Below are 16,361 nucleotides of genomic sequence, written 5' to 3'. Positions count from 1 at the left end.
TGAATTTAACGCTTTTAAACTTTTATTGGAATGATCAGAGCCGGCTAGTTTCCAACTAAGTAGTCAAATCAGTTACTTTTCTGTTTTTTTTTTCTAAACACGAAATTACGATGGAAAAACTTGATAAAAAGTCGGACTTACAACCTACTACGTTTTTTTTTAAAAAGAAAATGTTTTTCGTTAGTTAATCTGATCTGTCTTTATTGAGTAATGGGAATTTCATAATTTATCTTGTACCTAGTGCACGACCCAATTACTAAGATAACCTGCAATGATTCTTGGAGTGATTAAACGACGCGGGACGGACATAATGAACCACAACAGCGAGTTGATTCCACCCACTCCATTCCATCTACGGACAACCACACGTCGGCAGACATTTCATCCTTATGTTGTGGATATACCACCAATCCGCATTGAACGTTTCACCTTCATCCCTTCCATTATCATGCGAACAACCAAGGACCCCTCCCGACCCTGACTGGACTTTCCCACTGGTGGATGTCCATCCCCGGAATAACCCGTCCGGATAATTCACGATAACCCGTCAACCCACCACGCCAGTGTGAACTTTAATAAGAACCTAGTTATCGATTTACTTAAAATTAAATAAAGTCAATAATTTGAAACTAATATTTTCGCCGTCTTCAAGGCTATAGTGAATAGGCATTTGGTAAGCAATCGTGATTCACAATAGGCGTCACTTACCATCAGGTGACATTGTGGTAAAACACACGCATATTATTAAAAAAAAAAACGGCCTCCATGTCCCATTGGTTGAGCGTTGTGCTTACGATCCGAAGGTTTTGGGTTCTAATCCCGGTGGGTTCAAAAATCACATCGTGATCCCTAGTTTGGTTAGGACATTACAAGTTCACCTTATTGTCCAAAAAGTAAGATGATGCGTGCTTTGGAAGGCACGTTTCGCTTTTGGCGGCTCAATAATAACCTTGACACCAGGTTTGATGAGGTTCGTAATTCACCTCACAACCCACACGATAGAAAAAGATTCAGGTTGAATTTGGAGCGCAACCTGGATTGAAAATTGAAAGAAATCTTCAAATCTGAATGCGATACTTCAAAAAAGCGTAGTTTTTCTCATTATAACAACATCCGTTACATAAGGATGTAAGATTTCATCATTATTCTTCCAGCGACAATTGAAATAGTAAAAAAAATGTTATGACTACGGTTATCAAAGTGCGTCACTGCGCTATTGAAACCGTCTTGTAAATTATTTGATAACCTCTTAACACTTATTTTTTTATGTACTTACTTACTTTGTACAAGGAATTTATGTACTTAGTGTCTGTCTATTCGTGTCGTACTGGGGAAAGTGAAAATGATGCATAGCTTCCGCTGCTTATTATGTGATATACAATAGCATCAACAGAGCATAAGAGAAGGTGAACGTCTTTTTTTTGACGTGACTTATTGTAGATTTGCCGCAGATGGCATTAACTACTGGGCCGGACCGATTGGGACCGCTGAGGGCTCTCACCCGGTACAAAATTTAAGACAACAGGTCTACCCAGTTGGGCGCGAACCTCGGGTCAGAGCGTCGTCTGAGAGGAAAAATATTTGAAAGAATTAATCGACCCTAGTGGGTCGATAGCGATAAGCGCTGAATGAGGGAAATCGTCGACCACGCCGGCGGGGTCGGTATCGGGGAAAAAAAAAAACTTATCTATCAGTACCTTTTAAATCTTTTTGCTTATCTTAACACAACCTTGCTCAATAATGAAGTCCATAAATAAAATAAAAGGAACGATAGACAATAATTGGGAATTGTTGATCAAAGGCATTTAAGGACTATAATTAGTGAACTCCGGAGGGATTTGAGTTGTAGTGATTAATTAATTTTCTTGTAAATTCATTGGATCGGCCCTCAGGGCACTTTTTCATTAAGGGTATGCTTCCACTGGAAGAGTGGTAGGATATATATTCCGGTAAACGATTTAGGGTATCGTGGCGTAGATAGCCCTTAAATGTATGAACGGCTTTTGTCTAGCATACATACATAAACTCACGCCCGTATTCCCCGAAGGGATGGGCAGAACTACAAATAATCAAGAAACTATTTGCAGCCACTTTTGATACATAGTTCTAAGGTGGTGATAAACCGTATGATGATAGGGGATCAGCCTATCGCTCTTACAGATGATCCATCATGTCCGACAGGACGCTGTCCCTTTGTCGTCTTTTACGACATGCACGGGAAGATAGGCAGCTGAACGCATTCTATGTTTTTCCTTTACTCCCAGTCCAGCAGAGGAGTTTGTCTAGCAGGGGGAGTAATAATTATTGATCTATTTATACAGAAGTAGTTAGGTGGGTGAATATCAAAATGTGTCAAGTTTGGTGGCGACTGTCATATATTTTTTTCGTGAAAAATTGGGGAAATTGGGAATTGAAAAATTCCTTTTTCATGTCGGAACCGAGGATTCTTTTGGATCTTTTTCATGTCGGAACCCAATTTTTCACGAAAAAATAAAATTAAATTTCGCCACCAAACTTGAAATTTTGAGATTCACCCAGGTACGATAAGGTACAAAAGTCCAATCAGTTTCTTGCAAAGTAAAAAAATAACTGATTGCACTTAAAACCTCCTGGTTACATACATAAACGGCCTATATACGTCCCACTGCTGGGCACAGGCCTCCCCTCAGGGGGTTACATATCGTTTCTGTAATAGACCAAAATCACCTACAAAAACATAAATTTTACAATTATGACAAGTAATGGTTCATAATTTGACCACTGTTTACAAATAATTCGCCGGGCTCACTGACAACACTTTTGCTCTTTGATGAACTTCATCATCACTAATTTAAGAGCCACGCTCTTCTTGGTGTAGCATTCTCCATGCTACTTTTTATTAGGAAAAAAATTGGCAGCGGTTTGCCTCTTGCCTTCCGCTCCGCAGTACTCTAATGAGTTAGGTACCTCATCATCATCAGCCGTATGACGCCCACTGCTGGGCATAGGCCTCCCCCAAGGATCTCCACGACGATCGGTCCTGCGCTGCCCGCATCCAGCGGCTTCCCGCGACCTTCACCAGATCGTCGGTCCACCTTGTAGCGGGCCTACCCACTGAGCGTCGTCCGACACGTGGTCGCCACTCCAGAACCTTTCCGCCCCATCGGCCATCGGTTCTCCTCGCTATGTGTCCTGCCCACTGCCACTTCAGCTTTGCAATTCTTCGAGCTATGTCGGTGACTTTAGTTCTCCTGCGGATCTCCTCATTTCTGATTCGATCGAGCAGGGAAATACCGAGCATAGCTCTCTCCATTGCCCGCTGAGCGACACCGAGCCTCCTCACGAGACCCATAGTAAGCGGCCACGTCTCACTGCCGTAGGTCATCACTGGCAACACGCACTGGTCAAAGACTTTCGTCTTGAGACACTGAGGTATTTTGGACGAGAAGATATTCCGCAGCTTCCCGAACGCTGCCCATCCGAGTTGGATCCGACGAGAGATCTCTTTCTCGAAGTTGGACTTACCTAACTGGATTATTTGTCCTAGGTAAATGTACTGGTCTACAACTTCGAGTGTAACGTTCCCAACCTGAACTGGAGTGGGTGCGACATGGTCGTTGGACATAATTTTTGTCTTTGCCATGTTCATGCTAAGACCCACTCGTTGGGATGCGTTACTGAGATGCTCGAGCATGGTGTTCAGGTCTTCCAGGGTCTCAGCCATTAGGACTATATCATCGCAGCAGTTAGGTACCTACCTGCATTAAAATTATGATAGTGCAGTAGAAGTGGTATTAGTTATGTTATCTTAAGACGCTCAGGATTGCAGCCACACTGCCGCCTTACTTGCACTCCAAATCCTGCTTACTGTAACTGTTATTCATTCTAAAATCTTTCTTCTTATTTTATATTTCTTCTCTTTATTCCCACTCGCTATGTGTCCTGCCCACTGCCACTTCAGCTTTGCAGTTCTCCGAGCTATGTCGATGACTTTAGTCCTCCTGCGGATCTCCTCATTGCTGATTCTATCGAGCAGGGAAATACCAAGCATAGCTCTCTCCATTGCCCGCTGAGCGACACCGAGCCTCCTCACGATACCCCTAGAGATTCTTGGGGGAGGCCTATGCCCAGCAGTGGGCATCGTACGGCTGATGATGATGATGATTCTCACTCCATTCAAAACTCTCCTACAGTGTGCCGGCTAACGCGGAAGCATAGAATAAGGAATAATACTATGTATAGAACGGCAACTCTCCGCTCCCCACCAGCGTCTGAGCTAGGTTTACCTCACCCCGATGTCTTACGTTAGTCTTCAGTCGTATGGGCGTCACACATCGCGTGCACGATAACGTCAAATTCAAAATTCAAATTCGTTTATTGCAAAAAAATGTGGTACATATATGGTAGTAAAAGTAATAAAAAATATAGTTTCACACATTTTGCTTAAGGTACACATATACATAAACTCACGCCTATTTCCCACCGGGGTAAGCAGAGACGGCGTCGGCGGGGTTTGCTTAAAGTAGCATGCAAAAAATGTTTCGTTATAATGATATGACTCCCCAATCCAATGTAAAAAGAACATCAATCAATGTGTGTGTGTGTGTGTGTCGTCGTCAATGTGTAGTGTCTGTGTAAAACGAGGTTTTATATAATATGAAGTGTCCGGGGTGTGGCGTGAGTGCTACTCGTAACGAAACAGTCAGCACCCCCTTACTAGCTTACGGTCATTTAAAGACTTTAGTATAAGACCCAGAGGGGGTGAGGTAAACTAGCTCGGTGCCCGATACGAATTGGTGCGGGGCGGATAATTTCCGATCTATATGTAGTTTTTTTCTTTATTCTACATCACAGGACAAATTGTAACCAAGCGAAACCAGAGCGGGTAATAAATTAAACATTTTGTTCCTTCACATTTCGTTCTTAACATAGCCATAGCTTAGCATGCACTGGAAGGTTAACTTCATACGACTATCAATCCTGCTTTTCCTGTAGCCTTTACAAAATTGCTTTTCGAAAGTAATATTAGGTACCATTCCGAGTTACGCTTTCCTAATAAAGTTTGTAAGAAATCTTCCCTAAAACTGTTTCTAAGTATTAGCGCTGACAGCCTTAAGAAATTTTAACATTTTGGAATTATTTAACAAAATATTATTTCTTGCGTTTTATAGACAGATTTTGAAGTAAGTAGGTTTATAGGGGTAATTTTGGGGTTTAGTGGTTATAGCGTTAGGCTCACGATCTAGAAGTCCGGGTTCGATTCCCGATGGGGACATTGTCGAAATCATTTTGTGAGACTGTCCTTTGTTTGGTAAATACTTTTCAGGCTTGAATCAAATGATTGTCCGAAGAAGTAAGATGACTCCGTGCTTCGGAGGGCACGTTAAGCCGTTGGTCCCAGCTATTAGTCGTAAAAACACCTCCACCAACCCGCATTGGAGCAGCGATGTGGAGTATGCTCCATATCTTCTCCGGTTGATTGAGGGGAGGCCTGTGCCCAGTAGTGGGACGTATATAGGCTGTTTATGTTATGTTATCTTATGGTCACTAGTAACATAATGCCAATTCATGTAGACACCTTTTTAATTTTATTTCAAGTTATCATTCAGTCTGTCATTTTTTTGTCCGCCGAAAAGGAAAGAGTCGGATTGACTGTTGTAAATTTTAAAATGAACAAGTGAATGAATGAATAACCCGGGCGAATCAAATAGTTATCTCGTATGCGAACTGTTAGGAGCGGCTGGTATCAGTCTTTTTTAAAAAAAACACTTTTTAATTAACTACGATAAAAACACTTTATTATAGAAAATACAAAGAATTATATGAAGCAATTCTCTGATTTCTGACGACTCTATTCGCGCGCGGTTAAAGGCTGACTGACTATCGTATCGATGCAAAAGAGTTTTATTAAAATGAATTTGTTTACGTTGAAGTTCCTTGTGGAAATGAATATTGTCGATGTTGCAATTCTTTAGTATTAAATTAGGATATAACATCTCCCCCCTTAAAACTGAGCTTTATGGTAAAGAGATGAAGCGAAGTTAAGAAAAAAGTACGACGTTATCAAAAAGACAGAGATTTGCTTGTAACAATGTAAAGTATAAGATTTAAGATTATAAAATATAAGATTATAAGATTTAAGATAAACGTTATAAGAAAGATAGTCTTAAGTAAGAACATTTTAAACAAAAGAATTAAACAATTAAGGAATAGTATAAGCTAGGAACTAAAGTACATTAGTATAAGAAATAGAAACATTTTAAGATAAGATTAAACGATTAAGAATTAGAATAAGCTAAGATAAGTAAGTTAAGTTCAATTATTATCAATATTCCTTTTATACGTGTTTGTTTTGTTTATTGTCCCATAAACGGGTTCAACTGAAGCTTCCGAAATTTCATCCAATTCAATGGAATTCGTAACATTAGATCCAACCATTTTCTTACGAGTGGTAGTACATTGATTAAAGATCTGTATACAACAGTGTGAATTATGATTTTTATAGTTTTTATAACAATAGTTATATAGTTTGTAACCAAAGTAAAAGAATATAAGACAAATACAAAAAATAGAAAACGAAGAATAATAATGTGCATATTTAGTAAAGTGCGATTCGTTTTTTATCCTGTGGATGTCACGTTCAAGATCGTCAAGTTGTTTGTATGAATGTTTTAGAGAATCTAAGTCAATATTACTAAGAGTTAAAGGAGATAAAAGAGGAATCGACTTGTTTACATTATCCTTTTTACAACAATCATCTTGAATGATGTCAAAATCAATATTAAAATAATTATTGATAGCTATGTTGGTTACAGTGGACGGTTCCAACCGTATAGTCTTAGAAAAACCAATACAATTTTCTTCTAGAGTTAAGATACCGGTTCCAGAAATAGAATAATCCTTCATTTCGTTATTACACTTCAAAGTTAATTTGCTAGTTTTAGATTGAACAAATATCCATCTATTATTTTTAAGTTTTTGCCATATATCAATAAGACCATATAACATTTTAGAATTACATTCATCAGGAAGAGATAAGGTTACTTCCGTTAATAGCTTAGTTTCACAACATGGATTTGTAACACTAGAGAATATGTTTTCTAATGGGCAAATAGAATACTCATTATTTAACACAGAGCATTGTTGCATGTTATCTAATAAAGAGTAATGTGATCTATCATCTGTTAACGCAATATAAGATTTAGTAGGGGTAATTAGAGCAAAAGTATTAGGATTTGTTTTTTCATGAGGAGTTGGCAATGGAATCGTTTTATAAACAACATACTTAATAGGAGATATAAGAGGAATTTGTATAATAAAAATTATTTTATTATTATAATAATAAGAAATTAGTTTAGATACATCCATAAGGGTATGTATATTATCTAAGTTTAAAGGAACTGGGAAGTCCAGTTTATTATCTACAGAACTGCTTCGTTTAGACAGTTCATTAAAAAGATTAGTAGGACTTAAAATAGAAGGGTGTAATACATTTACCTTCGCAAATAAAATTGCATTAATGATAGAGTCTAAGAAGTTAGAAATAGTCAATAACGATCCTTCAATAATGTTTATAAAAATGTTAAGTCGTGAAGTATAAATTAGATTATTATTACTTCTTACAGTGGAAGATAAGATTTCGTTTAGTTTGTCAATTTGTGAGTTTAATTTTAATTCGTTTTGATTCAATTTACTAATAGTTGAGTTAAAAGAAGTTATTGATGATTTAACTACATGAATATTTTCTTTCATGAGATTGAAGATTTCATGTTCATTATTTTGAAACGAGTTAATGGCGGAATCGTATTTTCGCGCATCATCAGCGTCGAGGGTGCCAAAGAGAAATTTAAGTATTTCGCCTCCAAATTCGAGTGACCTTTTGAAGCGAGATGGAACATCTTGAGAGATAATATGAGACAGAGAATGACTTTTGACGTAGTTCGATTCTAATAAGACTTCTATAGGACTGAAGATATCCTTACAGTTTGAGTAATCTTCATGTTGGATTTTTGTACAGAGAAGAGAAGTTTGTACGATGAGTTTGTCTATATTGTTAAGATGAGGTTCTATCGAGTGAATATCGACATGAGTTACTACTTTCCAATAATCATTATAGAAATAAATATTCGTCGTAGGGTCAAAATAAAGACCAGGACTGTGTATAATTGGGGTGACTTGCGATTCGGCGAGTGCTCCATGACATAATAACCTGAAAGAATTTAAAGTTATGTTAAGAATGCGCTGGTTTTATGAGATTAGTATGGTATTTGACATGTTTACGATTTATTTGAAGAGTCACATTATGTTTATTATGAACTTGTATTATTTTATAAGGGCCTTTCCAAATCGGGGAAAGTGCTTTTCGAAGTCGATGATGGTGTTTTAAATATACCATATCATCGGTTTTGTAAATTATGTTTCTCGTATTATTGTCATAATTTTGTTTTGACGTTTCCTTACTTTGTTGTATGAATTGTAAAGCTTTTTCTCTACTAACTTTCATTCTATAGAGAAGAGCACGTATATACTCATGATAAGTAGTGCTATTATTAGTTTCATAAAGAGAACTTGGTAATGTTGGTTTATGACCATAATGAAGTTCGAATGGGGTGTACTGTGTAGTACTATGAGGGGTTGTATTGTACGCTAACACTGCTGTGGCTAGGTAACAGTGCCAATCGTTTTGATTGTCATTTACGAAAGATTTTAAATATTCTTTAAGAGTAGCATGGCTTCGTTCAAGTGCGCCATTTGTTTGGGGATGATACGGGGTAGAAAATAAAGGTTTGATTTTGAAGATTTCAGTGACTTGTTTGAAAAGATCTGAAGTAAAACAAGTGCCAAGATCAGTTAGAATCATTTTAGGCGTTCCAAATAAGGACATAAAATGAACTAGATTTCGGGCTACTTCGTCACTTGTGGACGAGATCATAGGATAGACACAAGAGAATTTAGTGAGATCATCCTGAAGAGTTAAAATGAATTTAAATCTTTGGAAACCTGCTTCGGGTAAAGTACCAACAATATCTAATGCAAGACGTTCAAAGGGTTTGGTACTTGTGGATGTTATTTCCATTGGAGCTTTATTACAAGCACGTAAAGGTTTATTTACTTGACAGAGCTTACAGCTTTTGACGTATCGTTCAATATCTGCACGCATGCTCTTCCAGTAATAAGATTCTTTTATACGATTGTACATTCTTTTGATTCCGGGGTGTCCGGCTACAGGGGAATCGTGATTTTCCTTAAGAATTTTAGGAACTTCAGCTGGAGTAGGATAAATAATTTGGTTTTTGTAAATATGAATTTTTATATTAGTGTTATGAAAGATATGAGATATCATTAGGTAGATTTTTGTATACACGAGTTTAGAAAAGGGATCAGTAAAGTCTGATATAGCTAAGTCCGTCAAAGTTGGATTTTGGGTTAAGATTTCATCTCTAAGTTTCATTAGAAGATCATAGATAGATCTATAAGTCGTCTCATCGAAGTGATTGACTTTTGTGAATAAGAAGTATACAATTTTATTATTAATTGTGACTGATTGTACAGTACACGGTGATCGCTCAGCTGCGAGTAAGGTCGCGGTGTCATTTACCTGCGATAAGAATTCTTCACAATGTGGCATAGAATTATCAAAATCAAGAGATACTGGACAGGCGATTGAGTTGTATTTAGAAAGATGTAAGGGTTGTGAATGTTCTTTGATATGCGTATTTGGATCTGGTAAAGAATTAGTAAAACGCTTTTTAAAATAGACCTCAAAAGAAAGATTGTTGAGAGAGTCATTATTTATAGCAAGAATTGGGATTCGAGATAAGGCATCGGCGTTTGAGTTGAGTTTGCCTTGTTTGTATACAATTTCGTAATCGTATTCCTCTAGTTTGAGGCGCCAACGAATTAATCTGCTTCCGGGGTCCTTGACGTTGAAAAGCCAAACCAAGGGCCGGTGATCAGTTACGATTTTGAATTTGTTACCATAGAGGTAAGGACGAAATGTTTTTACCGCAAAAAGAATAGCTAGTAGTTCTTTTTCGGTGGTAGAATAATTGCCTTCTTGTTTATTAAGAGTTCGAGAGGCATAGGCAATAGGTTTATCTTTGCCAATAGAACCTTGCGATAATACAGCACCGATTGCATAATTGCTTGCGTCAGTGGTGACGATAAAAGGTTGGGAAAAGTCGGGGTACTGTAATAGTGGAGCGGAAGTTAATTTATCTTTTAAGACATTGAAAGCTTGGTCTTGTTCTACGGACCAATGAAATGTGGTATCCTTTTTTAGTAAGGATGTAAGAGGTTTGGTAATTTTTGAAAAGTTTTCAATAAAGCGACGGTAATAACCGACTAGACCTAAGAAAGATTTAATGTCTTTAGGATTTTTAGGAGTTGGAAATTCGCGGACAGCTTTGACTTTGTCCGGATTCGGAGATACACCTTTGTCGGTGATTATGTGTCCAAGATAAGTGACTTCACGTCGAAGAAATTCGCACTTATCGGGTTGAAGTTTGAGATTAAACTCTCGGAATCTATTAAATACCATTTTAAGTTTCTCGATGTGTGAAGAGAGATCGGAACTGTATATAATACAGTCATCGAGATAGACATAGCAATGTAGGCCTTGAAGACCTGAAAGGACAGTGTTCATGAGACGTTGAAAAGTACTAGGGGCATTTTTAAGACCAAAGGGCATCCTAGTAAATTCGTAGTGACCTGCAGAACCACTTGTGTTCACTACAGTGAAGCCTGTTTTTTGTGCGTCGTCAGGACTAAGGCAGATCTGATGGAAACCTGATACTAAGTCAAGGGTGCTAAAATATTTGGAGTGTCCCAGTTGATCAAGGATATCAGTGATTAAAGGGATAGGGTACACTTCCGAAACAGTGACGTCATTAAGGCGTCTATAGTCAATCACTATACGCCATTTTTGTTTTCCTGACGCGTCCATTTTTTTAGGTACGACCCACACAGGGGCATTCCAAGGAGAAATAGAAGGTTTAATAATATTTTGATCAAGCATCTTTTTAATTTGAGTGTCCACTTCATTTTTGTGACACTCCGGGAAGCGATAGGGTTTCACATAGATAGGCGGATTATTCCCAGTACTAATGGAATGTTGTAGAGCATTAGTGTGACTCAGGGGGTCGCCTTCAAGATAAAAGATATCAGTGTATTGGGAACAACAATCGAAAAGAGACTTTTTCTCTTCTTCGTTTAGATGAGAATGTCTTATGAGATCAAGAACGCGATTTATGCGATTTGACGATGTTGAAGACATATTAAAGATATTTTGTTCGTCTTGAGGTGAGTTTTTGTGGAATTCATCAAAGTCAATTTGAGTCAAGCGAACTTTAAAGTTTTTTACTTCGACAGGCGAATCTGTCGTATTAAGAACAGATACATTTACTCTGTTGTTGCGTTTTAAAGAGACAATACAATTGGCTAGAAATACACCTTCGGATATAGTGTGATCTAGTACGAGTGCTTCCTTGAGTTTATTCAACTCGGACTTGTCATTTGACACGATGCATTCGATTACAGTCTCGGAACGAGCTGGTATTATATATTTGGGAGCTGTATAATGAATTTGGATTTTATGCTCATTCAAGGACATTGATTTTGTGCTATAATCGATACTTGTTTTAAAGAAGTGTAAGAAATCTGAACCGATTATACCATCAGTTGCAAGATTTATTGCGTCATTGATGACGTGGAATTTGTAAGATAAGATAGAGTCATATAGGTTAAATTCCATTTGGAAAGTACCAAGAGTTTCGCAATAAGAATCATTGTCGTTTATTCCTTTGAGTTTGATTATTTCATCAGAGAGTTCGGGCACTTTTGATAGGCTCGATTGTTTGATTATGCTGACACTTGCGCCAGTATCAATTAAGAGACACAATGGTTTTTTAGAATACCTTGTGGTTATAAAGGCATGTGGCAATGATATTTTTTTATTAAGGACATTTGTCTCATAGACAGGGACATCCTTGATATCCTTTTTAGACACACTAGGGTTCGTGTCTTGAAGGTTTATTTCACAAGATGTAGTAAAAGATTTAGGATAAGAATTAGTATAAGATTTAGGTAGTATAAGAATTAGTATTATAAGATTTAGTATAAGAATTAGTATCGTAAGATTTAGTACAAGATTTAGTATCATAAGATTTAGTATTATAAGATTTAGTACAAGATTTAGTACTATAAGATTTAGGACAAGATTTAGTATTATAAGATTTAGGACAAGATTTAGTATTATAAGATTTAGGACAAGATTTAGCATTATAAGATTTAGTAGAAGATTTAGCATAAGAATTAGTATGTTTCGTCTCATGTGAGACGTTGATGACCTGTTTAGGCACATCACAAGATTTTGTATTTACCGTGTCGTTTTTGGGACTGGATTTCAGACGACACGCCACTGAAATCCTTTTTAGTTTTTTGATTCATCGTCCTCGGATTCATCGAAAATTTGTTCGTCACAATAGTTTATGGGTTTAGGATTTTGTGGAGGACGTGAATTTGTTTGCGCGTTATTATTATTGTTGCCTTTTGCACGAATTTGATTGTAGTAATTACGTTTGCGGCATTCATTTATATGATGACCTATGTTTTTGCAATAGGCACAGATTTTTTGATTTGACGCGGAAGAATTTGAAGAATTTGAATTAGAGGTGGAAGGTTGGGGCACATGATAAGATTTTTGAAAGTTACTCCGTTTTCGATTGTAGCAAACTGATGCTGAATGACCAGTTTTGTTACATATTGAGCAAGATTTTGGGATTTGGTTTGATGTTGTGGGTAACTTAAACAATTTTTCTTCGTCAATTGCATAAGTTACAGCCTCCTTTAGAGACTGAGGATCTCGACATCTTAGGATTGTGGCAAGATGAGGGTGAAGCCCGATACAGAAAGTGTTTAAGGCGAGCTTTTCCATTGCGGCAATCTCACCAGGGAGCAACGTATTGTCGGTACAAGAACAGTGGATATCCGCCTGTATACGTGTTAGGCACGTGTCAAGTCGGATAGAATATTGCGTGACAGTTTCGTTATGTCCCTGTCTGCAATTTTGTAGATCGTAAAGCAAGTGGCTTGAATGTTTTTTCTCTCCAAATGTCGATTTAAGGAATCGTTTGAGTTCATTCCAATTTTCAAATTGTTTTAAGCTACAAACGATTTGTGCCTTGCCCTCAAGTTGTGATAAGATGTATTTGCAGATGATATACTGCTGATCGGGGGTAGCTAGAGATATTGCGCTGTCGCAATTTGTAAGGAAAGCAGGTAATGTGTCCCTGTTTCCGTTATAAGGTTTAATAAATTTTATTAGGACGTTGAGGTTGACTTTTTGAGTCTCAACCTCTGATTTAGTCGACATTATGTCGTTGTTTTGCAAGAAATTTGGTTAAAGTTTTAGGGTATAAGATTTGTAAATAAAATGTTTGTAAAGAGTTTGTAAAGAAATAGTATAAAGATTATAAGATGTAAAGATGTAAAGAATTCGAATAAAGATAAGAATAAAGATATGTAAAGATGTAAAGAAAATAACTTACATTAAAATGATGCTAATACACATTATAAGAAATTGAGTCCTTAGCGTGGATTGTATTTCACCGGTGTGATGAAGGTAGCGGCGGCGTATGATCGGCGGAGACACAAAGCGGGAGCTTCGGTTTCGAATTTGACGCCTCGCTGTCCGTCACGATAAGGAGAATGCGTGTGTGGCGGAATACACGATCACGCCAAGTGTCCACTCAGGGTAGGTAGACTGTGTACAGCTTGATGATGACAATGGTGAGTGCAGCCAGAGTTGGTAAAAGATGATGGTGACCACGACGAATTAAATCAATGTGATACAGACTCACGTACAAAACGGAGATATACTGTTGACCACGTTGCAGATGATGTAGTGATGCGGGCTCACGCACAGAGCGGAGGCTGACCGTCGATCACGATTAATATTCTATAATGATGCGGGCTCACGCATAGAGCGGAGACTGACCGTCGATCACGATGCGTTTTTCGTAGGGTGCTGTGGTGCGGGCTCTCCTATGGGATGAGACTTATCGTCGACCACGACTGATGGGGTGCCGTTCCTGGATTCTTTTAGATGCTGAGGGCTCTCTTGACTAGAATCTCCTCAAGCATCCCACTTCTGACACCAATTTTGTTAGGAGCGGCTGGTATCAGTCTTTTTTAAAAAAAAACACTTTTTAATTAACTACGATAAAAACACTTTATTATAGAAAATACAAAGAATTATATGAAGCAATTCTCTGATTTCTGACGACTCTATTCGCGCGCGGTTAAAGGCTGACTGACTATCGTATCGATGCAAAAGAGTTTTATTAAAATGAATTTGTTTACGTTGAAGTTCCTTGTGGAAATGAATATTGTCGATGTTGCAATTCTTTAGTATTAAATTAGGATATAACAGAACCGTTTGACCGGTGCTGACAGCTTAATTCTGTCGGGTTATTGCCAAATATTTTTTTTTTCTTCCCGTCCCTTTCCTTTTCGGCGGATATTTTAGCACCAGTGGGTTGCTATATATACGAGAGTAAATTGCACAAAACCATCAAATCGCTTCATGTGAAACCAGCTTTAGTGTAAAGTGATAATGAAATTCTTGGGACGAGCGTTTGGCTCTTTGTGAAATTCAAGTGAACACTGAAGTGAACAGCGAGGGTTGCACCTCCTCTAATATCGCTGGAACTGGAATCAGAGGAAAATGAAGTAAAGCACGGGGTAAGGCCAGGCGCGCACTACGAGTTTTTCGCCGCGCGGCAGAATAAAGCAGCGCCATAATGTCGCACTGTAATTCTGTACCAAACAGTTTTAAATTGTATTGCGCGCACTTGACGGCAGAGCCACCGCAGCGGCGCATAATTACAGTGCGACATTATGCCGCTGCTCTTTTCTGCCGCGTGGCGAAAAAGTCGTAGTGCGCGCCTGGCCTAATGCAATCTTTTTTATGACTGTGTTTTTTTATTTGGCACACTTAGCAGAAAACAGATTTACTCATTGATGTATAATATTATGTTACTATAGAACACGATTTATCTGTCTTCTTCAAAGTTTTTTTTTTTCGTTTTTTTTTTTTACGTGACTTTATTGTATGGGGAGCGCCGGTTCAAGCCCCGGTAGGTACCGGACTTGCACCAATGAGTTATTAACTTATCTTAAGTGCAGTTTTCACTAACACAGTTGGCTCGACCATTATAGACGGCGATACGGCTCACTTCCTATCACGTTGGTCTAACAGAAAGCGGTGAGGTGTAGGTACGGTCACGAGCATTAATATGTATACACTTTGGTACCATGTCACATTAACTTTTTTGACAAATTGAACTGTAAGTCTTACTAAATGTCAAACGTGTTAGTGCGACAGAGTCCTAAAGTGGGTACATTATATTGCTCATGACTGTACTTAGTTCATCCTGCGATGGAATGACGTCTGACCACCCCAGATGGGATATAGTTGTGACTTATTGTAGATGGACTACTTGGCCTTAATTAACCTAGAAAAAAAGGCGTACTGCTCAAGCTAGTGTAATCATTAATTGTTGGTACTGTTTAATACCGACCCCACCGGCGTGGTTGACGATTTCCCTCATTCAGCGCTTGTCGCTATCAGAGGCGGAGGACAGGAGTCCAGTACGGCTTTGAAATAGACTACTCTGGCCGCGATCCCACTCGCGTCAGACATAATACTGCAAGAGGGAAACCACTGCCCTATTTTTCCCTAAAAAAAGCAGCATGGAGAACACCACATGAGCGTGGCTCTTAAATTAATGATAATGATGAACTTAAAATCCCACCCACTAGGGTCGATTTATTCTTTCAAGTATCATCGTCACAGACGACGCTTTGAAACGAGGTTTGCGCCCAACTGGGCACCCTCAGGCCTGTTGTCTTTTTTAAACTTGTCGGGCCAAGTAATGAATGCTATTTGCGACAAACCTACTATAAGTCACTACAAAAAAGAAGTTTAATATTATCTGTACTACAGTCATCCATCATCATCATCATCATCATCATCATCATCATCAGCCGTACGACGCCCACTGCTGGGCATAGGCCTCCCCCAAGGATCTCCACGACGATCGGTCCTGCGCTGCCCGCATCCAGCTGCTTCCCGACCAGATCGTCGGTCCGCCTTGTAGCGGGCCTACCCACTGAGCGTCGTCCGATACGTGATCGCCATTCTAGAACCTTTCCGCCCCAGCGGCCATCGGTTCTCCTCGCTATGTGTCCTGCCCACTGCCACTTCAGCTTGGCAATTCTCCGAGCTATGTCGGTGACTTTAGTTCTCCTGCGGATCTCCTCATTTCTGATTCGATCGAGCAGGGAAATACCGAACATAGCTCTCTCCATTGCCCGCTGAG

General features: G+C 38.6%; 1 protein-coding gene across 1 annotated transcript; it reads right to left on the bottom strand.

Annotated features, from left to right (window-relative positions):
* Window positions 1-5,708: 5,708 nt before the first annotated feature.
* Window positions 5,709-14,402, bottom strand: LOC126368625 (uncharacterized). The gene is made up of 2 exons (XM_050012692.1): window positions 13,843-14,402; window positions 5,709-8,188 (listed from the first exon to the last, which is right to left on the bottom strand). Exon 2 carries the CDS (start codon window positions 7,729-7,731, stop codon window positions 6,295-6,297), a length of 1,437 nt encoding a protein of 478 aa, XP_049868649.1. The 5' UTR covers window positions 7,732-8,188; window positions 13,843-14,402; the 3' UTR covers window positions 5,709-6,294.
* Window positions 14,403-16,361: the final 1,959 nt, after the last annotated feature.

The sequence above is a fragment of the Pectinophora gossypiella genome, chromosome 8 (assembly GCF_024362695.1).
Source record: "Pectinophora gossypiella chromosome 8, ilPecGoss1.1, whole genome shotgun sequence".
NCBI lineage: Eukaryota > Metazoa > Arthropoda > Insecta > Lepidoptera > Gelechiidae > Pectinophora > Pectinophora gossypiella.
The sequence above is the reverse complement of the archived record's forward strand: the minus strand, read 5'-3'. Positions and strand labels throughout refer to the sequence as shown.

Excerpts from the sequence above, each read along its gene's own strand:
- LOC126368625 (XM_050012692.1), bottom strand. The coding sequence starts at position 7,731 with ATGAAAGAAAATATTCATGTAGTTAAATCATCAATAACTTCTTTTAAC.